The following is a 24,080-nucleotide window of genomic DNA, read 5'->3' on the forward strand; positions in this document are numbered from 1 at the left end:
CAGTGGTAAATAAGTGGAATATCTAGGGAAAAAACCAAAATTAATCAACTTGCCAACATAGGCTATCACATTTATTTTGGTGGCACTCTTTAAATGATAATAAGCCTTTTTTCTCGCTTCGGTTGTCTCGCACGACTCTCGGAATTCGCGCGGTTTTCGAAACTTACATAATTTAGATATTTCGTTCGAAACGGATTTATTTATTCAATAGGTTTACTACGCGGATGTATCTACGCGCACACATCACAGCATTTTTTCCATAATTATCTTGAAACAATACACACGGAATCCAGTGTTCTGATTCAAAGCAGAGCAAAACTCTCAGTAATGAACTCTAAATAACTCATTCAAACTTCAAACTATTTCCAGCTTACACATTCCATATCATTTTGTAACATCGTGGCCATCTCAATCCAAAAAAACATCCAACCACCTACCTTAATCTAATCATTATCCCTTCCCATAGCGATCATGTAGCCTGCATGTGGCGAGTCAGCCATTACCCTTCCTTTACTACCGGCCTTGGATTGAAATGAATGAAATGCAATTGAAAATGAATAATGATATGTTGTACTTGTAAGTTACAAGAACTTATTATCATTCTAAAGTCTAATGATTTAATAATCTCAAAAAAGCATTTTTTTTTTCATAGCAAGAGAGTGGAAGCAACCCTGATTAGTAGATTAGCGTTGATCTTATATTTGAGCGGGTGGATTTTTTTTTGTGAGTCGGTCACTGTACATACATACTTCCAGTGTCGAGTATATTTTTTTCAAACCTGGCGCGTATTTAGTTTAATTTTGAAATTTAATTTATAAAGAATAATTGGCGCGGTCTCATCAACTACCGCTGGTCTGTCGCCGTTGATTGCTTCTTTTGGAGTCCCTTGTACTTTTTCTCTAACGCTTCGTATTTCATTCCATGATTCACCATTCCGTAGATCGTTATATTCAAAGTGCGAAAAAAGATTGAAATAAATACTAAAGGGATTACCCAAGTAACCAACAAGCCCGCTAATTCGCCTTTTTGCAATATAATGCTGATACACGGCTAACATGGATGTAGTGTGTAAACGTAAAACGCAAGGGAAATGATTATACGCGCCTCTGGTGGCGGTAATACCAACTGAAAACATTTAAATTTACCGTTAAACGCGATTTCTATGAACATTTCAATATTATTATGTCTGCTTGTCTGTGATCATATCTTCACTATCACAACTTCGGTAATTCTCGACTTGCATTTTTCTCAAGCACTTTTGATCTAACTGCAATCTCATGCTCGAAATGTGCCACGACCAAATTGGCACAACGACGCCTTATACTGAGCAAAACACAGGGAGTACCCGAGCAGAGAATGAAAACAAAATGAAAACTAAATTTGATAGTTTTATATAAGCGATCGTGATAACATATTTTGCCTACCGTGTGGTAGAGTTAACAGTAATCAAAACAAAAATGAGATCTAAATGGTATATGAAGGATGGTAAAAAGATAACAACTCACGTTTTCTTGATAACAAATCCATGTATGCGGTTTGATATTAGTAATTTCATTAATAATAAACAAAATAAGTTAAACAATATGTTTTTATAACTATGGTAGGAAAAATAAAATAAAAAATAAACAAAATTGATTATTATTCGCTGACTCGAAGTTTTGCCACACTAGGTATTTATAGGCAATTTCAGCTTCCTGATGACATATCAAATGTCTGATACTCATCATCATCAAAAAAATCGCAATCATGCCCTAACATAAAATTACCCCTTCACTATTGATGTTTTCCTGTTGTACGCCTCAAAATTTGGTCTTCTTCTTCTTCCTCGCATTTCATGCTTATTTCATATCGCATATTAGCTTATTGCATGCTCTCAACTTAGTGTTCTAGATGCACAGTTATTAATTGAGCTTTCGATACCTGTACCATGTTAACATTAGTATAATTGTGTGGCAAGTACAATCATACTCTATGCCCAGCGAAATCTTCCAACCCAAAAAAATCCTAGACCAGACCGGGAATCGATCATGGTCTTGCTTTGTAGCTGCGCCTTTACCGACTGAGCTAAAGGAGGCCCCAAAGTTGGTACAAATGTTATAATGTATCATCCCGACACATACTATAATTCTTTGAAAATAACACCAGTTTTTGTGATTTTTTTGAGGGAAATTCTTGCTCTAAAAGACCTTCCAAACAAATACCAAAACAATGAGTTTTATTTAACACAGACGTCGAAAACCTCAACAAAAAAATTTTCCCCACTCGGAAGTTTTACCCCACCACTCTGCACTATGGTGCGAAATTATTCTAATAAAGGAAAATTTTCATGCAAACTAGCCCAGATGTCTGCAAATTTGTTCTGTTATTATCAATAGAGCTGAAAATTACGAAAAGCACTTAAAATTACGTTTACTACCACTCGAACTTTGAAATTTTTTTTTCAGATTTTTTCTTCTAGAACCTTGAGAAAAGTAGCCAACATTTGTGCGTTTCATTAAAAATAGAAATTATTTGGTCCAGTTTTGTGAAATCGCTGGTAGAAAGTCACATCAAAACTGCTTGACAAAGTGGTCAATTGATCATGAAAAGTTACAACATTTTAAAGTTGGCTAGTTTACATGAAAGTCGGCATTTGTACAATTAATTTCGGGGGCCTTGGAGGCCTCCCTTAGTTAAGTCGGTAAAGACACAGCTACAAAGCAAGACCATACTGGGTTCAATTCTCGGTCCAGTTTAGGATTTTTTCAGGTTGGAAAATTTCTCGACTTCCCTGGGCATATAGTATGATTGTATTCTACACACAATTATACTAATGCAAACATGGTACAGGCATAGAAAGCTCTCAATTAATAACTGTGGACGTGCATCTAGAACACTAAGTTGAGAGCACGCAATAAGCTAATATGCGATATGAAATAAGCTTGAAATTCGAGGAAGAAGAAGAAGAAGATTAAAATTAATGTTGCACCACAGTGTTCATCCTAATTACGTAAACTGCATAAGTAAACAAAGATATAAAGGTCAATTTGTCGAAACTCTTAGATCTCCCACGCAAACTAGCACCACCATTATATTGGGGAAACCTTATTCTACCTCTGGAGGTGTTAGTATGTCTGGGCGAGCAGAGCAGTGCTGCAAAATCTCGCCAATACACAGTGATATTGATTGACAATTCTGCTTTGGTCACTCATTTGTGCTAACAGTCATCGTCAAGGCAAACCATGTCAATTGTCAATGAAAATGCTGTCAGATACAACACCCTCAGTTTTTTTTTTATTTTGATGAAGCGATTTCAGCAACCTGTGTTCGGGGTATCATCCAAACCATTTGTGGGATAGTTTAGCCATCCGGGATACAGTTCGTTTATGGTATTTGTCTATTAGGGTAACCATTTCAAGAAGTGCCAAATGCAATAAAAATTCGATGCAGGAATCTGTCAACATACATAGAACAGGTAAGAACGGGCACACTACTGGCAGAGATTTGTTATTTTTTATTGAAAGATTTCACGCGATATTGACAAGGTTATTTTTTACACCGTCACTGAAAGTATTGAATCCCACACAAACCTTCGTCAAAATCTCATTCCTTTTTTCATCAATGACAAAGATTCACAAACCGTTTGATTTCGTGCATTCCTTTTCCATTATTGTTATCCAGGCAGCTAAGTGACGTAGATGTTTGATCCCTTTCACGGCTCCATGGATTTATTTTGCTTAAATCATTTTATTGCATTTCAAATTTAGCATATATCAAAAACAGCACATTTTTGTCAATGACTACATTGCCATTGACAATTGACAAGGTATCCCTTGAAGACCATTTTTAGTTTGAGTGAGTGATGCTGTTTTGTCAATATTTCCGTGCATGGTCTTTAATTTGCAGCATTTCATGTTGGGATTGTTTGATGGCTTCTTTGCTGTGAACATAAATCGCTTCAAAAAGTTTTAAAATATTTCGAATCGAATCTTAAGCCTTTTATAACAGTATTATTATTATTATTATTATTTAGGTTTATTTAGGAGGCTTTCAGCCTTAGGCTGTTATAACAGTATTTAGAATGACCAGCTTAACGGTATGCTTCTTCTCTTCTATTTTCAGAATGGTGAATTTCAAATGAAAATGTTTGATAAACGTGTAATGGTCATGATGTCCACTGAATTCAAAAGGATCAGGCTGGCAAGGAAGATTCGTAAAAAGCACACCTTCATGGATTCACAAGTGAAGTAAAGAAATTTGAACTGTGATAGGTAGAAGGCAATATTATCAAAAGAAAATAATTAAGAAATATCGTGCTGCTAGGTAGACAGAAAATGTCATTTGCAGTGTCCAACTCGTGCTCTTAAGGGTACACTTCAGTGAAAATTGTGTTGGATGGCGAAAAGAGAAGAATATAATTCCAGAATGAGTGAACCAAGTATGTTTCTGCAACCGCTCATCTCCTGTCATTGGTCGTGGAAAAGAAAACTCCGGGAAGTCCCTCTTCAAATAGCTGCAATTCTGGCAGTTATATCTTTACTACTGCCAACAGCTCACGCTGAATGTCGGCGGCAAGATGTTCGACAGTGCGAAGCGATATGTGTTCCCATCGATTCCGGGAGGCGGGTGACCGAAAACAACTCAAGCGTCAGTTCTCAGCTGGAAACAAATCAGTGGAAGTGTGAATTGAGAATAATAGTGATTTTACCCGCCAACACAAGTATCGAAGCGTCATCACCAAGAGTTCATCCGGTGCTATTGAAAGCCGAAGATTATATCAGATCTCAGAAAATTATACCATCGTCGGTTGCAATAAGGTGGATTTTCTACGATGACAAATGTGACCAGGCTAGGGCTACCGTTTCGGCGATGGATGGCACTGGCAGGGACTGTGGCCATGTTATTCTTGGCCCGGCCTGTGATTTGTCTTTAGGTGAGTTGGTAATAGATTTAAGTAACTATATATTAGGGTGGTTCAAAATATCGATTTTGCTCCACCACACTTAATAGATTCATAATCAGGTCCTGATCATCCTCCCACAATTTTGAATGCGAACTCGCACTGCACTAGCCCTTTGAAGTTAATATGGTAATTACTATAGGAAAAAGTTAACTTTTTACTCTGATCGTCTAGCCCTTTGCCATAATTGTGTACGGAAAAGTTTACTATCTGTACTTGTGGGAATTTTTTCAGCAACCACTTAGCTGAAAACCACTTTTAGATTGATTATCATAAAAAAATAATTATTTATTAATTTCCAAGTCAACAACTTTCTAATATGATCACTGGAGGCTCCCGGGATGGGAACTATTTTTACATTTTTTGCTGTATTTTTCCTGATAATCTAAATATTACTAGGTCATTCGACTGCATTTAAAAAGAAGAAGTATTGGACTTTGAAACTTCTCGAAATTTTTAGCTTGGTTTTTTAGATTTTGAATTTAATACAATCATTAAGACTGTGGGACTACAGAGAAAATTTCTAAAGCATTCGAGGGTGTATATAAAAGCATTCAATGGATCGAAATTCAACTTGAAATAAAAATAAAAATGTTTCTTCAGGATGAAGATGATCAATGAATTTTTCTGGAGCATTTTATATTTTCCTCAAGGTCACAAGTAACATTGCAAGTTTTATCGAGGTTTTAAAGCATGCTATAAATCTAAATCATGGTTTACAGAACCCTCATAAAACCAAAATTGTTGAGATTTCCTAGGTTTCCCTAAATATGAACTTCTGATAAATTTCAGAAGCTTTCCTGTTTTTTTTTTTCTAAATTTCACTTAAGTTCCTTGAACATATCTTAAGATTCTTGGAACTTCTTTTGGATTTCTGTTGATTTCCTCAAGTTATATTGAAACAATTAATGCAGTTTTAGAATTTACATTGAAGTTCTCGATTTTTTTTTTCAAAGTGCTGAAACTGCACTTCATTTTTCAGAAGTAATTCTTCAACATCTTTAAACTTTTACGGAAGTCTAGACTTCCCTGACGTTTTTCGTAAAGTTTAAAGTTCTCTCGACTTCTCTGAATTTTGCAAAACTTTTTCAAAGGTCTCGCCCATTTCCTGATGTAATTTGAACTGCCTGGAAGTTCTTCGATCTGCCCTGGAGTTCCTGAAATTTTCCTGAAGCTTTGGGATATTTATTAATGTTCCTGCAATTTTCCTTGCCTAATGACCCTAAAATTTTCGGAACATGCCTGAGATTCTCCAAATTTCCCATCATCCCTTGAAATTTCTTGATAGTTTTTGGCAAATTTTCTTAATGTTAATATAGCTGCGGTGGATAGCTGCAGGTGGTAAGACGCTAATATCAAACCGAGGGGTAATACATCAAATTATGGTGATGGTTAAAATCTAAATTAACATTGAATTATTGAATATTCATCAAATTTGAAGCTGATAATTTTGAAAAATTTTGTATTTTTTTCCGTGTTCAGGTATACTAAGTACATAGTATTCCGTTTAAACACGATACTTTTTGTTATTGCCATACCTAGGGGCATCCCACTCTAATCTTTGTATTTACTGCGTTGTACACAAAAAATCCTTACTGATATGTAAGATACTTAGAAATACTTGAAAATACTTAAGAAATACTTAGCGTTAGTTCGTCACCATCGTTGCTAGACAAATTTGTTTGATAACTCGATGTTATCTGTGACTTTGCGTGGATATTTTGAACCTGCCCTTTTCCTGAAAATTTATATAAATAGTTCCTTTCTCATTTTTGTTCCTAATAATCTTTATGGACGTTAGAACGTGTTAGAACGCCAATTTTGGACTCGATTTTGGAAAAGACTTGAGCGGTTCGATGATTTTTTTTTTTTATCTTGCTTGCACTTTCGAACATTAAATTAAATTTTCGATAACCGTGATCAGACTTGCTTCCACTTACTTGCTATAAAAAAAATTATTTTTCGAATATTGAAGTCATTAGATATTATAAATATATTTTGTACTTGTTAAATACAAGAAAAGGTTGAAAGGCAAGTGTTTGACACATAAAACCTGCCAAATTCGCTTTCAGATATCTGTCATAAATACCAAAATGAATTAAGTGGAATGAAATGGTAGATAACCTTTTGCTGTTTTATATAATCAGGACCTGATTTAAAATTGATTGAGCTTGGTGGAGCTTAGATATAATAAGTATATATCATCGCTATATTTTTAACTCCACCGATTGACGGCAATCGAATATACACCTGCGTAGGATATCGCACCCATTCAAACACACATAGGCCGGGACCAACGGCTTTACTTCCCTTCCGAAGGAAACGTGACCAGCGATTTTTATGCCTCAGAAAAACCCCACCGACCTTGGCTGGAATTGAACCCAGACCCATTAGGGTGAGAAAGGAGTCACGCTTACCACTACACCACCGGCACCGGCCCTTCCTGATCGGAGATGTTATGCCTCAGAACCAGAGCTGGTAAATATCACGGCCGTCATGTTACTAAGAGAAAACAGGCCCTCTTACTTTCACGAGACGAAACTACCTATCATTAGCTTTCTAGTCATTTTTCAACGATCAAGCACTCACGAGAATAATTCTTATTCGGTTTTGACATCAACATTTTTAACTGATTTAGATGAATTTAAGCAAACAACCGTATGTAATCGGTAGAGTGAATATAATATTAAGATTTCCTCGGTAAAAGTTACTTCAATAGTGTTAAATGAACTAGTAGTTACGATGATTACAACACTGTCACGTTCTATCATGACAAAAAATTCGATGAGATTTTGAAAAAAAAAACTCTATCATCGTTTTCTCATCCAATGATAGTGACAGAAGTATCTCTGTAAATATCGCGTGAGATCTTTCATTGAAATTGACATTTGTCAGCCCTGCTCAGAACATCCCGGCGGCTCCGACTGGGATGTATTTATTTATTTGTCGTCAATCAGTGTAGACCGTTTTACAATAGTGCTGTTGCCTTACATGCTATTTTAAAACATACGTTTTATTTGAAATTGTCAATAAATGTAGACTGCATATACAAATATCTACACGCAAACCAAAAATCTATTACAATGAATGTTAGTTCCAGTTCCTATCATCCTCTGTTCATGAACATCGCAACGAATGTTAGCAATTGACCATGCAGGCGATGTAATGGTTTTTTGTCTTTTTTTTATTTCGTGTTCCATCTACGCTTTCGACTATACCAGTAAGCTTGTAGAACGACGCACATTGTAGAACATTGTAGAACGACGCACACACTTGTCTCGAATCTCTCCAGCAGAAAAAGCATACGAAGTCGAGCACTTTTATTTCGTGTTGCATCTACGCTTTTGGTCTATACAAGGTACCAGTAAGCTTGTAGAACGACGCACATTGTAGAACATTGTAGAACGACGCACACACTTAACTCGAATCTCTCCAGCAGAAAAAGCATACGAAGTCGAGCATGCGAGAAAATGAGCGCTTCATGTTTGCTTTTAGGCTGACCATATTCAGAAGCATGGAGAAAGCAGTGGAGAAAGCACAGGTCTGCTAGTCGCAACGTCCGTGGTTCGAGTCCAGTCGGCAACCTCTTTTCTATTTTTTTCGACATATTAATTTCACTCACTAATACAACTCCACATTTTTCGGTCTCCAATTTTCTTACATCGGACCGCAGCTAGGTATATCGCATCCTCGGTTCATGCGGTCTCCACTTACATCCTCTGATGATGAATCCCACATAATTGTAAGTGAATCTTACATCCACCGGTTGGGTGCAGTTGGTTTCCTAGAGTATATGTAAAATCTAGAGTAGTGTGTTTTCTGGAATAAGATATAATATTGCATTTTTAACATTAATATCCAGCAGACTACACAGATACGCACCGATTGTAGAAAACTTCAATTTCATTTTTAAAATGTAGCAAATCAGAATTGTTAAAGATTTCCATGTACAGTTTCATATCGTCAGCATATATGAGCACATTTAAGCAATTCAACACAAACTTCACGTCATCCTCAAATAAAATAAATAATAAAGGACCTAAATGAGATCCCTGTGGAACTCCCGAGGTAACATTAACTGACGAGGACATTTTTCCTTTAAAGTGGACCATCTGTGTTCTTTCTATCAAGTATGATCCAATCCATTTTAAAAGTGTACTTGTCATACCTAAACGTTTTAATTTAAAAAGAAGTAAGGGAATGTCAAAGGCCTTACTAAAGTCAGAGTATAAGGTTTCAACGGTATTACCTCTATCCATTGCTTCAATAGAAAAGTTTACAAATTCCAACAGATTAGTAGACGTTGACCGACCTTTAAAAAAACATGTTGATTATTTGAAATGCGATGTTTAACCTGGTTAAATATTTTCTGGTTAACAATTGCTTCAAACATTTTAGGAATGCATGACATAATTGCAATATCTCTATAGTTTTTATTGTCTGACCGTTTGCCAGATTTAAATATTGGGACTAAAAATGATTTCTTCAAAAGTTTGATTTTTTCCAAATTGAACCCAGGCCTGCTGGGGTGAGAGATAATCACGCTTACCACTATACCACCGGTGCCGCTAACTTTTTTCAGATGTCCATGAAATGTTCTGAAATCTTGGCTACTATTTTTTCAAGTATTTGAAATTTATCGGAAACATTTTTACCTTAGTTGGTTTTTTTTTTTTCTTTGATTTGTTTTCCGTCGATCTTGTTTTCCGTGCTGAGCACCAATGCTACCAACGCCAGGGAGGAAGCTCCCACACCTGGACCCTACTACCTATCGACCCATCAACTCATGAACCGGGGACCAACGGCTTAATTTCCCTTCCGAAGGAATGCGTGATCAGAGATGCTATGCCTCAGAACATCCCGGCGGTGCCGACTGGGATTGAACCCAGGCCTGCTGAGGTGAGAGGTAATCACGCTTACCACTACACCACCGGTGCCGCTGATCCTTAGTTGGTTGAATCTGTATGAAGATTGACCATTTTTAGCAAAATGCTTCTTTTTGAAATACCCTATTAAAAAATTGAATTTTCTGAAGTACAATGAACCAATTATGCTGAAATTTTATAGTCTTTACATTTGCTTTAAGTATCACTAAAATCCGTTAGTTTATAAAAAAAAAGTTTTATCAGTTTGATTTTATTTGCCATCTGAAAAAATTGGCAAGATATACTTTTTCCAATCTGGGTTTTTACTATGCGGATGATGGTAGGTATATAACGACTTCACGCATTGTGCCTTATAATTTTTTTTTTTACAATTTCAGCTAAATGACTCTGCTTGTGGCACTTATGCCTGATGAAGCTTTGGAAATTTGCAGTTTTAAAAGGAATCGGAGTTTAACCAGCCTACGGCTGTATCTCTTAAATAAAGAAAATCAATCAATCAAGTTCTTGAAGGTGTGCTGTGGCAAATGAGTTTTCAGTCATAGAAGATAGGTACTTGAGAGTTTATCAAAAAATTAATAAAAACCTGAAAAAAAAAATGAAATTAAGCAACCTGATCAAAAAACTTTATGTCAAATTATTTTAGTACCATGGAAAAAGGATTTAGCAAAACAAAATAGCCATATTAATATACTCTACAATCACGATTGATGACTATAAATATTGTCTAACCATTTCAAAACTAATAAAACATCATAAAAATCATAAGTAGGTGATCAACGTTTAAGAATCTATGAAACAGCTCGAAATTTCAACCTAACAGAAGAAAAATACGACTTTCAATTCAAGTTTTGCTTTATTTCCTCCCTCATGACAAAAGTAAAAACTATTGTTCTGGCCTACATGTTATAAAGTGCACTAAGGAAGCTTAATTTTAACCTAAGAGGAAGAGGAGACAACTGGATGCTTACTCTTTAATCTCTATCTCTATCTATATCTATCTCTATCTCTATCTCTATCTTACGAACTTCAAATCGGCCAATCACGAGCTGGTTCACGTTTGACAGAAAAGTGGTTCGTATTGCCTCCTCTTCCTCTTAGATTTTGACTACATAAAGGTTGAACACAATAACACCGCTGCCATTTTTTAAGTAATTTAAAAAAAAACTGGATCACGCAAATAGTGTATAGAATCATAGTAGGCATTTGTGGTCAGAATAAGTTCATTTGTTTACATCATGACTTAACCGGAGCAAGCAGGTTGCAATTCGATCCTGCACGCTCGAAACAAAAATACCGGTCTATCCGCTCGAGAGTAGCATAACTTTTGGATTTGTCAGTTTTCTATCGATTTCCTGGTCTGTAATTGTATACATCGGTTGACCGGAAGAGTGCCCGGAAGAATGTAAAATCAAAAAGAAGTCGAAAATCCCCAAAAATGTCTTTGTCTGGTAAGCAATCTGCTGCTGTGGGCTGAAAAGGGAAACTTTCGTTACTTCTGGGACCATAAACCAGCCAGTTTACCAGGAGGAGTGCCTACGGAAGAGACTACTGCCTTTTCTGGAGCAGCATAAGGTGGATTGTCAATTCTGGCCGGACTTGGCAAGCTGCCACTACTCAAATTCCACCAAACAGTGGTACAGCGAAAATGACGTCACAGTGGTTCCAAAGGAGATGAATCCGGCCAATACTCCGGAACTGAGGCCAACTGAGGAATACTGGTCAATTGTGAAGCACATATGTACTGAAGGAACTGCAATTGCAATTGCAAAAGATGATGGGCCATGTACGAACATTGGCCTACGGTAAGATGGAATAATGGTCTTACTATAAACATAATACCTACTAATGCATATCTGTTACATTGAACTATGAAAAAAAACGCATTTTTAATCCCTAACAAGGTTTTCGTGTTCAACCGTTATCATTGTTTAATACATTTTAGTGTGAATCAATTTACAAGTTTACACTTCAAATTGCATGATACATTGCAAATTGTTACTGTGCAGGTATTGAAATTCTTGGTTAACACATAGGATTATATTTATAACATTAAGAAGTGTATGTGAGCGATTGTTTTACACAGACGGTAACAGGATGGCATAACCCGTCAAATACAGATAAGTGTTAGAGCGATAGAGCAATTTAGATACGCATTAAGCTGACATTAAGCTTTATTTCTCAAATAATTATATTTTGGGAATCGTTTCCACCTGTCATTACTGGATACGAAGCGAAACAAAAATCATCAGTACTTTAGTTCGGTCCATCAAATCGTAAGGAATGTTCATTCTGGCAATTTTAATTTGCAAACCAGCTTGCTCTTTATGGAGCCCATTCCATTATCTGGGCAGTTACGTCGCTAGATGTAGCAATCACGTAGTCTCAAAAACAAACTCTTGAAATCAAAGCATTCCAACCAAATCACACCAACTGTGTGGGCTTGATTAAACGTTATCACTTCAGATGGGTTTGCCAAAACAGATATGAATTAGAAATATGTTGTGCTATGGAAGCAATTACCGGTACTATCAGGCCATAACCGCCGATATTAGTAAGAGAATTCGTTTATCAGCAAAACAATTGCAATGGGCCTATTTAGATTGGAAGTTACAAACAGAGACAAATGTAGGAAAATAGTATTGTTATCTGTACCATAGCCTAGCTTATGTCTTCTGTAATTTTCCATTTTTTTTCCAGACATATACAATGCCCAATCGATTTTTGTCGTATGACAAAAATTTAAACTATTTTTTCACCTTCATAGCTCAGTGGAAGAATCAGAATCGCACATCAGAAAAACCCATTGTCAGAGTAATGAAATGTTTTCTAATGATTTCTTATCTTTTACTGACGAAAATTTCAGAACAAATGTTAACTAACCAATTTATGTTAAATAAATATTAACCAAGTTAATACCTGCCAGCGTATATGAGGCTAGCGGGCCTGCGACTGAGGAGCGTTGCTTAATGCTGAATTCTAAATGACTACCAATTTATTGTGAAAGGTAACTAATGAATGTTCCCTTAGTTATCATCTATACCATCATTAAAAACCACTGCAACCAATAATTGATCTATTATAGTATATCTAAGTATTCTTAGTTTAAAACATGAATTCAGAAATTATGAAGTATTAGATTTGAATACAGTTGTCATTCGTGCTTCGATCGCAAGGAACCGATTCTAATTGAAAGGGCCCACTATTTATACCGTTCGAAAAGTTAGAGCACGCTCCAAAAGCGCGCCCCTTTGTCAATCAAAATCGGATTCCTTAACAACAAAATCAAGAAATATCAACGATATTGACCATGCATCAGGACCCTAGCCGCAAGCACCTCAAACAAGAGAGCAACGAATAGAAGATTAGGGATCTCATAGATGCAGACTAACTAACTTATTTCGAGATCATACTCATCATTAACAATGCATAAAAACATCTCACTGCGTCCTAGCAAGAAGTACGGTCGACTTGTTTCACGCTCCGTTGTTGTGGAAGTTTTCTCGGTATTCGCTTGATATAAATTATCAGTTTTTTCTCACTAAGTGACTCCTGGCATAGTTCCCGGTAAATTGATCGAAAAGTGAGTTTTTTTTGTAGTAGAAAGTGTCATTTTCGGAACGATTAATCTGTGCTATTGGTAATTCGCAAAACAATTTGGGCATCATCGTTGCGTGGTCACGCATACGCGCTCACGCATACCCGCTTACGTATCATCATCATCGAGTGTGAGCACCCGTTTCTACATCTACATCGTTCATCAATCATCGTGCGCCTGTGTGCGCTGAGTACCGCGCCTCGATCAAGTGCACCACAGCGAAGGTCATCCACGCAGCGCGTCTCTTCCAGCCATCTGTGTAAACGCCTACACATATAACGCTCGGTGGTAGTAGTATAGGATTATCAGATAAGTTTTTGTTTTTTTCTTGTTTCTTTTCCTCCCCCATTAGTTAAATTTTCATTTTGTATTTCTGTGTTTGTAGTGTTTTCTGTGTATTGTGTCTGTGCGTTCAGAGGGAGAGCGTTTTGCGCTCCCACTAGTTGAACAAAATGGATGTTTTGTCAGAAGACGACATGGATAACCATTCATCTCAGAAAAATGATGATGTCATCCATGGTTCGTCGTCTCAGTCTGACAATGAGCAGGCTGAGAAAAGCTCCAGATTGCGGGCCTACCCGAATGACTCGACTGGCCCATGGGTTGTCTATTTTCAGCCCAAAAACAAACCCTTGAATGTTGTTCAGATATCTGATGATCTGACAAAGCGATTCTCTGCCGTGACCGAAATAACGAAGGTTAGGCACAACAAACTTCGTGTGACCGTCGCTAACCTGAAACAGGCCAATGAAATTGCTGTTTCCCAGTTTTTCACACTGGAATATAGGGTGTACATTCCAGCCTGTGATGTGGAGATCGAAGGCGTGGTCTCTGAGGCGAGCCTGAACCCCGAGATACTGGAGAAGCAAGCGGTTGGCCGATTCAAGAACCCCTTGCTTCCTCCGGTAAAGATACTGGCCGTTCATAGAATGAAGTCAGTATCGCTCAGCGAGGGTAAAAAGAGTTTTACCCCCACAGACTCGTTTCGGGTGACCTTTTCTGGATCTGCCCTTCCTCAATACATCGAGCTGGGAAAACTTCGTCTTCCTGTGCGGTTGTTTGTACCTCGGGTCATGAACTGCCAGAATTGTAAGCGGTTGGGACATACGGCCTCCCACTGCGGCAACAAGGCACGCTGCTCCACATGCGGGGAGAAGCATGAGGATGGCGCCTGCGCAGCTACTGCACCAAAATGCGTGTACTGCAATGGAACTCCTCCTCATGCTCTCTCGTCGTGCCCGGCGTACAAACAGCTCGGGGACAAAATAAAACGCTCCCTTAAGGAACGTTCCAGGCGGTCTTTTGCAGAAATGCTTAAGACAGCCAAGCCATCGACCAACGAAACAAATCCCTTCGCTCTTTTGTCAGATGACGAGTCTGGCTCTGACTTGGCTGAGGAGGGAGTTTCTTTCAGTTTTCCGGAAGGTTCTGCCCGGAAACGAAAACGCATCCGTTCGCGGAAAGTTGCAGATCAAGAACCCCAAATCAGCTTGCCCAAATCAAGGAGTGGTGGAAAAAAGGAGACTTCTACTCCTCCTGGATTCCGCAGAACTGATTATACCCAGGATTTTCCACCTCTTCCGGGGACATCCAAAACCCCTGATGCCCCAATTTTAAGAACAGAAACCCCTTCTTCATCTGGGCTGTTCTCATTTGATGACATTGTGGACGGTATTCTCAAATACCTCAACATTTCTGATCCTCTGAAAAGCATTGTCCTCACATTGCTTCCGACTGTGAAATCCTTCTTGAAGCAATTGACTTCAAAATGGCCCCTTCTTGCAGCTATCATCTCCTTCGATGGATAATTTTCCAAACGAGGTCGGGGATTTGATCACTGTTCTACAGTGGAATTGTCGAAGTCTTATTCCGAAATTAGATTCGTTCAAGTATTTAGTCCATAACAATAATTGCGATGCATTTGCCCTCTGTGAAACATGGCTCTCAGAAATTGATCCCTTTTCTTGATTTTAACATTATTCGATTGGATCGTGAGGATTCGCGTGGAGGAGGGGTACTTTTGGGGATCAAAAAGTGCCATTCCTTCTATAGAGTGAATCTTCCCGAATTCCCCGGTATTGAAGTTGTCGCATGTCAGGCTATTAAAGGTAAGAGCCTTTGTATTGCTTCTGTATATATTGCTCCTAGAGTCTCTGTTAATCGCAAACAACTTTTCGACATATGTGCGGTACTTCCCGCTCCATGGTTGATCATGGGAGATTTTAACTCCCACGGTACAGGCTGGGGGGAGCTGTACGATGATAACCGTTCTACTTTGATTTATGATCTCTGCGACAACTTCAACATGACAATACTTAACAATGGAGAAGTAACACGTTTGGCTGGTCCATCCTCGAATGGTAGCAGATTAGACCTCACCTTTTGCTCCAATTCACTATCGTTGGATTGCACTTGGCATGTAATCCAGGATCCGCACGGTAGTGATCATCTGCCGATCAAAATTTCGATTGCCAGTGGGTTCAACTCGTCAGAATCCGTTAACGTCGCGTATGATCTAACCCGTAACATTGATTGGACTAAGTTCAAATCCGCGATAGACGATACTGTATCGTCAGTAGAAGAGCTTCCACCGTTGGAGGAATATAATTTCCTCTCTAATCTCATCGTCGACAGCGCACTTCAAGCTCAAACACGACCGGTGCCGCGATCGTCTATTCGTAAGAAAACACCATCGCTCTGGTGGGATCAACAATGCACGGAGGTTTACCGTAAAAAGTCCGACGCGTTTAAACTTTTTCGGAAACGCGGAACACGCGAGCATTTCGACGCATACACATCTCTTGAACGCGAACTCAAGAGCCTCATCAAGGCCAAAAAACGGGGTTACTGGCGGCAGTTTGTAGACGGATTGTCGCGTGAAACGTCTATGAATACGCTTTGGAGTACGGCGCGAAGAATGCGTAACCGGTCTACTAACAACGAAAGCGAGGAATGCTCGGATCAATGGATTCTTAAATTCGCGCGAAAAGTGTGTCCGGATTCCGTGCCGTCGCAGTTGATTCCTCGCGAAAACGCGAATTCGGTAGACGAAATCAGTCAGCCTTTTTCAATGGTGGAACTTTCACTCGCTCTCCTTTCGTGTGGCAATTCTGCCCCGGGATCTGATAGAATCAAGTTCAACTTGCTGAAAAACCTCCCAGACGTCGCTAAGAGGCGCATGTTGAACTTGTACAATCAGTTCTTGGAGCTCAATATTGTTCCCGACGATTGGAGACGAGTAAGGGTGATAGCCATTAAAAAGCCTGATAAACCCGCGTCGGATCACAATTCGTATCGGCCCATCGCGATGCTGTCGTGTATTCGGAAATTGATGGAGAAAATGATCCTTTTTCGCCTCGACAAATGGGTTGAGACGAACCACCTTCTTTCAGATACTCAATTTGGTTTCCGTAGGGGTAAGGGAACGAACGACTGTCTCGCGTTGCTTTCCTCGGAAATTCAGTTAGCTTTTGCTAAGAAAGAGCAAATGGCTTCTGTGTTCTTGGATATCAAAGGGGCTTTTGATTCAGTATCCGTTGAAGTTCTTTCAGAGAAACTCCACATTTGTGGATTGTCTCCATTAATTAATAATTTTTTGTACAATTTGTTGTCAGAAAAACATATGAGCTTTTCTCATGGAAATTCTACAGCTTTTTGATTTAGCTACATGGGTCTCCCCCAAGGCTCATGTTTAAGCCCCCTTTTGTATAATTTCTACGTTAGAGAAATTGACAATTGCACGTTGAGACAACTTGCAGATGATGGCGTAGTGTCTATCACAGGGCCAAAAGAGGTTGACCTGCAAGGACCCTTACAGGATACCTTGGACAATTTGTCTACTTGGGCTATTCAGCTAGGTATCGAATTCTCCACGGAGAAAACTGAGTTGGTCGTTTTTTCTAGGAAGCATAGCCCAGCACAACCAAAGCTTCAACTTTTGGGTAAACCGATCACTCATTCCATGTCTTTTAAATATCTCGGGGTCTGGTTCGATTCCAAATGCACCTGGAGATCCCACATTGAGTATCTGAGACGAAAATGCCAACTAAGGATCAATTTCCTTCGATCAATTACCGGAACGTGGTGGGGAGCCCATCCACAAGATCTTCTGACGTTGTACCGGACAACGATTTTATCGGTTTTAGAGTACGGTAGTTTTTGCTTCCAGTCGGCAGCTAAAACGCACATCATCAAGCTGGAACGGATCCAGTATCGCTGTCTTCGTATCGCGTTAGGATGCATGCACTCGACTCATACTATGAGTCTCGAAGTGCTGGCGGGCATGTTGCCACTATCCGTCCGTTTTTCAGAGTTATCTCTGAGGCTCCTCACCCGTTGTGAAGTAATGAACCCACTGGTGATCGAAAATTTTGAGAAGCTTCTGGAGCTAAATCCTCAAACATGTTTTATGACTTTGTACTACCTATATTTAACACAGGATGTCAACCCTTCAAGAAATATTCCCAATCGTGTAATCTTCTCCGATTTCGGCAATACAGTGAATTTTGATTTATCTATGACGCAGGAAATCCGCGGAATTCCAGAGCATCATCGTCCTATGATTGCTCCGTCATTATACGCTGCAAAGTTTGGCCATGTAGATTCTGCAAGAACGTTTTTCACAGATGGATCTCTAATAGAGGAGTCCGCTGGTTTTGGTGTATTTAATGAATTTCATAGCGCCTCTCGAAAACTTGAAGCTCCTTGTTCTGTGTATGTGGCTGAACTGGCAGCAATTCACTACACTTTGGAAACTATTGCTTCACTTCTTCCACACCACTAATTTATTTTTACGGATAGTCTCAGTTCTGTCGAGGCTATCCGTTCCATAGGCCGGTAAAGCACTTCTCGTATTTTCTCTTGAAAATACGAGAACTGCTTAGTACTTTATCCGTGCGCTCTTTCATCATCACCTTCGCGTGGGTCCCTTCGCATTGCTCAATTTTGGGCAATGAGAAGGCGGATTCACTTGCGAAGGTGGGCGCTATGGAAGGCGACATTTATGATCGACAGATCGCCTATAGTGAATTTTTCTCTATTTATCGTCAGCAGTCGCTCGTTAGCTGGCAACATCAATGGAGTGAAGGAAGCTTGGGACGATGGCTACATTCAATTATCCCTAAGGTGTCGAAGTTTGCATGGTTCAAAGGGTTGGACTTGAGTCGAGACTTCATACGCGTGATGTCTCGTCTCATGTCCAATCACTATTGTCTAAACGCTCACTTGTTCCGTGTGGGGTTGGGAGACAGCAATCTCTGTGAATGTGGACAAGGTTACCAGGACGCTGATCACATCCTTTGGTCTTGTGCGGAGTATCGTGGAGTCAGATCACATTTTTATGATTCCCTTCGGGCTCGAGGTAGACAACCTAATGTTCCAGTTCGGGATATTTTGGCTAGACGCGATCTGGAGTTTATGAAACTCATATATGTTTACTTTAAGGATATTAACCTTAGATTGTAAGTTTGATTAACCTTGTGTTTAGTTTGTATTGTGTACGTGTGGGTTTTTTTTTTTCAATGTTTGTTTTCAAGATGAATAGAAATAATTTCATGCTTTAGGATTAATTAAATAGTTGTATCGTAAACCACATTTCAAACCTCCTTCTTCCCTTTTCCCATCCAAAAAATTGTAAATCTCCACTAACCTCGAGACAACCGCGAGTACTCGGTCCAGTTCCTTTAACTTTAAATTTAAGACAGTAATAATGTATAACGCAAAGGATAACTCGGCTCTGTAAAGTTTATTCGATTGAGCCTGTACAAATAAAGTAATTATAAAAAAAATGCATAAAAAGTAACATTGATTACCGTAAAACAGGGTGGCGTGGATCAGAGGGGTGTACTTGATCAAAAATATTTTCCATCATTTTTCGCCAAGCGTAAAAAAATTAATTGTTAGATCGTATGGATGCAGTTGTATATCTAATACCACAAACGCACCACGAAAAGATGATCTACCAGCGTTACTGGTTAAAGTCTATCCATAATTCTTTCTATGCCAGTGATGCCAGATTTCTTTGAGGTAAAATCCATAGAACGTTTGCAAGTGATGAGCGGAAGTTGGGAATTTGGCAAGGCTGAGCTATGGAGGGGCGCATCCGTATAATTCCGAAGATAAAAAGCATAAATCCGATGAATCCTGTTGAATCCCGTAGAAAACCTATTAATTTTGTAGATTTTGCTTACGGATCCGGATTATCTGGATTCGCGGTGTGGCGAGTATTGATGGTCCAAAAATGAGGATAAGAATAAACAAACATAGGTTTTTACTGGAGCGAAAGTGATGATAACAAACTCCGCACCTGAAAATGCAATTACGCAGGTGTGCGTGTTGTAAACCTCAGAAAGGTCATTGTCAGGGTGATAAGGAATTAATAGAGTGAGTAAACTTCACCTTCATCTTCATTCCTTTATTTAACGTCGGTCTCTGTTCCGCAATCTAGTGCCAATCACCGACGGACATCGATTGCCATCCATTGACGGCAATCGAGAATCGAGAATGCGTAGAATATCGCACCCATTCAACAACACACGTGGGCCGGGAACAACGGCCTTACTTCCCTTTCAAAGGAAGACGTGACCAGAGATTTTTATGCCTCAGAAAAATCCCACCGACCTTGGCTGGGATTGAACCCAGACACATTGGGGTGAGAAAGCAGTCACGCTTACCACTACACCACTGACGCCGGCAAGTGAGTAAACAGAAGAAAAAAGTACAGTTTTTCAGCAAAGATAAACAACAATGACGTCAAGTATCCAGAATGTCAGGAATAAAATTTCGATTTCTTTTGCCATCTATGCGTATGAGTTTTGAACTATCTGTTTATTTAAATAAATGGTTCTTATTAAAATGAGAAACTATGCTCAAGACTCCAAGCCATTTTTTTAAACTATATTCACTTTATCACTCTTAAGTCATTCGTGACTTGTCCGGGATAAAATTTGAACTCATGACTTCGGCAGAGGTGATGCATATATTAAGTCACGCTCCAATTGAGAAGGATGTAAGGTTTTGTGACAAGCAATTAAGCAATTAGGCAAAAGAAAACCTGACCAGGGGAGGGGGTTAATTATTCCTCAGTTTAGCGTGACACAATTAAAATGGCAAATTGATCATCGGGGTGAAATGATTATTGTGGGATGCATTTTTAGTTCCCACGTAAAAAAAAATGGTTATATATATATATATATATATATATATATATATATATATATCATGAAAAACTTTGATGGGATTTCATCCTGAGACTCCAATGATTGCTTTGACACATTTATCATAACAAAAAAGTAGATTTTGCTGCATACATTCCAATTTTTTTTTTACTCACATTCAATATAATACAATATTAGTATTCAAACAAACGGTCATAGGGTTGTAACGATTGTTGTCAAGACTCCATTGAAAATATTGAAGGTTAAGGATTATATTTTTTTTTTTTGTTAATTACTTTATTTGTACAGGCTCAATCGAATAAACTTTACAGAGCCAAGTTATCATTTTCTTTATACATTATAAATGTCTTAAATCTAAAATTAAAGGATTGGAACCGATTACTCGCGGTCTTCTCGAGGTTAGTGGATGACAATTGTTTGGATCGGGAGAGGGAAAAGGAGATTTGGAATATGATTTATGATTAAAAAATTTCACTATTTCTAAAACATATACTTAATCCTATCGACGTTATACCAACTCTGTAATTATACAATTATTACAGAAACAAATCTACAAAAAAAATACACACACATACAAAACACAATCTAAACACAAGGTTAATCAAACTTACAATCTATGGTTAATATTCTTCAAGAAAACATATATGAGTTTCATAAACTCCAGATCGCGTCTAGCCAAAATATCCCGAACTGGAACATTAGGTTGTCTACCTCGAGCCCGAAGGGAATCGTACAACTCGGATCTGACTCCACGGTGCTCAGCACATGACCAAATAATGTGATCTGCGTCCTGGTAACCTTGTCCACATTCACAGAGATTACTGTCCCCCAGCTCAACACGGAACAAGTGAGCGTTTAACGAGTAGTGATTGGACATGAGGCGAGACATCATACGGATGAAGTCTCGACCCACATCCAACCCCTTGAACCAAGGATACTTCGACACCTTAGGGATGATTGAATATAACCATCGTCCCAAACTCCCTTCACTCCATTTATTTTGCCAGCTGGCGAGGGACTGTTGACGATACATGAAGAAAAATTCGTCGTAGGCGATTTGTCGATCGTAAATATCGCCTTCCATAGCGCCCACCTTTGCAAGCGAGTCCGCCTTCTCATTGCCCGGAATCGAGCAATGAGATGGGACCCATGCAAAGGTGATGACAAAAGATCTTAAAGATAAAGCACTTAGAATCTCTCGTATTTTCATGAGAAAATACGAGGAGTGCTTTACCGGCCTCATGAAGCGAATAGCCTCGACAGAACTGAGACTATCCGTAAAAATAAAATAATGATCTGGTGCAAGTGAGGCGATCGTTGCTAGCGTATAATGTATTGCCACCAGTTCCGCAACATATACGGAACAAGGAGCATGAAGCATTCGAGAGGCGCTATGAAATTCGTTATAAATACCAAAACCAGCGGACGCCTCTATTAGTGATCCATCTGTGAAGAACGATCTTGCGGAATCAAATTGACGGAGCAATCATGGAACGATGATGCTCTGGGATTCCGCGAATCTCTTGCGTCATTGATAAATCAAAATGAACAGAACTGTCGAAGTCGGAGAAGCAAACGCGATTGGGATTATGCTGCGAAGGGCTGACATCCTGTGTTATGTACACGTAGTACAATGACATAAAACGAGTTTGAGGGTTTAGCTCAAGAAGCTTCTCAAAGTTTGCAATCACCAGTGGGTTCATAATTTCACAACGGGTGAGGAGCCTGAGCGATAATTCCGAAAATCGATCAGAGAGTGGCAGCATGCCCGCTAACACTTCGAGACTCATCGTATGAGTCGAGTGCATGCATCCTAACGCGATACGAAGACAGCGATACTGGATCCGTTCCAGTTTGATGATGTGCGTTTTAGCCGCCGACTGGAAGCAAAAACTACCGTACTCTAAAACCGATAAAATCGTTGTCCGGTACAACGTTAGAAGATCTTGCGGATGGGCTCCCCACCACGTTCCGGTAATTGTTCGGAGAAAATTGATCCTTTGTTGGCATTTCCGCTTCAGATACTCAATGTGGGATCTCCAGGTGCATTTTGAATCGAACCAGACCCCAAGATATTTGAAGGACATAGAATGAGTGATCGGTTTACCCAAAAGCTGAAGCTTTGGTTGTGCTGGGCTATGCTTCCTAGAAAAAACGACCAACTCAGTTTTCTCCGTGGAGAATTCGATACCTAGCTGGATAGCCCAAGTAGACAAATTGTCTAAGGTATCCTGTAAGGGTCCTTGCAGGTCGGCCTCTCTGGGTCCTGTCATAGACACTACTCCGTCATCTGCAAGTTGTCTCAACGTGCAGTTGTCCCTTAGACAATTGTCAATTTCTCTGACGTAGAAATTATACAGAAGGGGGCTTAAACATGAGCCCTGGGGGAGACCCATGTAGCTAAATCGTGAAGCTGTAGAGTTTCCATGAGAAAAGCTCATATGTTTCTCTGACAGCAAATTGTACAAAAAGTTATTAATTAATGGAGAAAGGCCACAAGCGTGGAGTTTGTCTGAAAGGACTTCAACCGATACTGAATCAAAAGCCCCTTAATATCCAAGAAGACAGAAGCCATTTGCTCTTTATTAGCAAAAGCCAACTGAATTTCAGTGGAAAGCAACGCGAGACAGTCGTTCGTTCCCTTGCCCCTACGGAAACCAAATTGAGTATCTGAGAGTAGGTGGTTCAACTCAACCCATTTGTCCAGGCGAAAAAGGATCATTTTCTCCAACAATTTTCGGATACACGATAACATCGCAATGGGACGATACGAATTGTGATCTGACGCGGGTTTTCCAGGCTTTTTAATGGCTATAACTCTCACTTGCCTCCAATCATCCGGAACAATATTAAGCTCCAGGAACTGACCAAACAAGTTCAACATGCGCCTCTTAGCGACGTCTGGGAGGTTCTTCAACAAGTTGAACTTGATTCTATCAGCCCCCGGAGCCGAATTGCCACACGAAAGGAGCGCGAGTGAGAGCTCCAGCATTGAAAAAGGCTGGCTGATCTCGTCTACCGAATTCGTCGTTTCGCGAGGAATCATCTGTGCCGGCACAGAATCAGGACATACTTTTCGCGCGAACTTGAGAATCCAACTATCGGAGTACTCCTCGCTCTCGTTGTTTGAAGACCGGTTACGCATCCTTCGCGCCGCATTCCAAAGCGTATTCATCGACGTTTCGCGCGATAATCCGTCCACGAATTGCCGCCAGTATCCGCGTTTCTTGGCTTTGATGAGGCTCTTGAGTTCGCGTTCAAGAGCCGAGTACGCTTCGAAATGTACGGGTGTTCCACGTTTCCGGAAAAGCTTAAACGCGTCGGACTTTTTACGATAAACCTCAGTGCATTGCTGGTCCCACCAAGGGGAAGGAGGTTTCCTACGGAAAGACGTTCCTGGAACCGGCCGAGTTTGAGCTTGAAGCGCGCTGTCCAAGATCAGATTGGAGAGGAAGTTATATTCCTCCAACGGTGGAAGCCCTTCT

General features: G+C 39.5%; 1 protein-coding gene across 1 annotated transcript in view; it reads left to right on the forward strand.

Moving 5' to 3' along the window:
* LOC135713497 (atrial natriuretic peptide receptor 1) overlaps nt 1-24,080 on the forward strand; it is a 292,939-nt gene that overhangs the window by 57,844 nt on the left and 211,015 nt on the right. Inside the window, exon 2 of the mRNA XM_065236626.1 lies at nt 4,102-4,912. Coding sequence (XP_065092698.1) covers nt 4,375-4,912 — 538 coding nt within the window. The 5' untranslated portion in view covers nt 4,102-4,374. The remainder of the gene's footprint in view (nt 1-4,101; nt 4,913-24,080) is intronic.

The sequence above is a fragment of the Ochlerotatus camptorhynchus genome, unplaced genomic scaffold, assembly GCF_037179485.1.
Source record: "Ochlerotatus camptorhynchus isolate MF236.1 unplaced genomic scaffold, CSIRO-AGI_Acam_v1.1 ptg000558l, whole genome shotgun sequence".
In the NCBI taxonomy this organism is placed as follows: Eukaryota; Metazoa; Arthropoda; class Insecta; order Diptera; family Culicidae; genus Ochlerotatus; species Ochlerotatus camptorhynchus.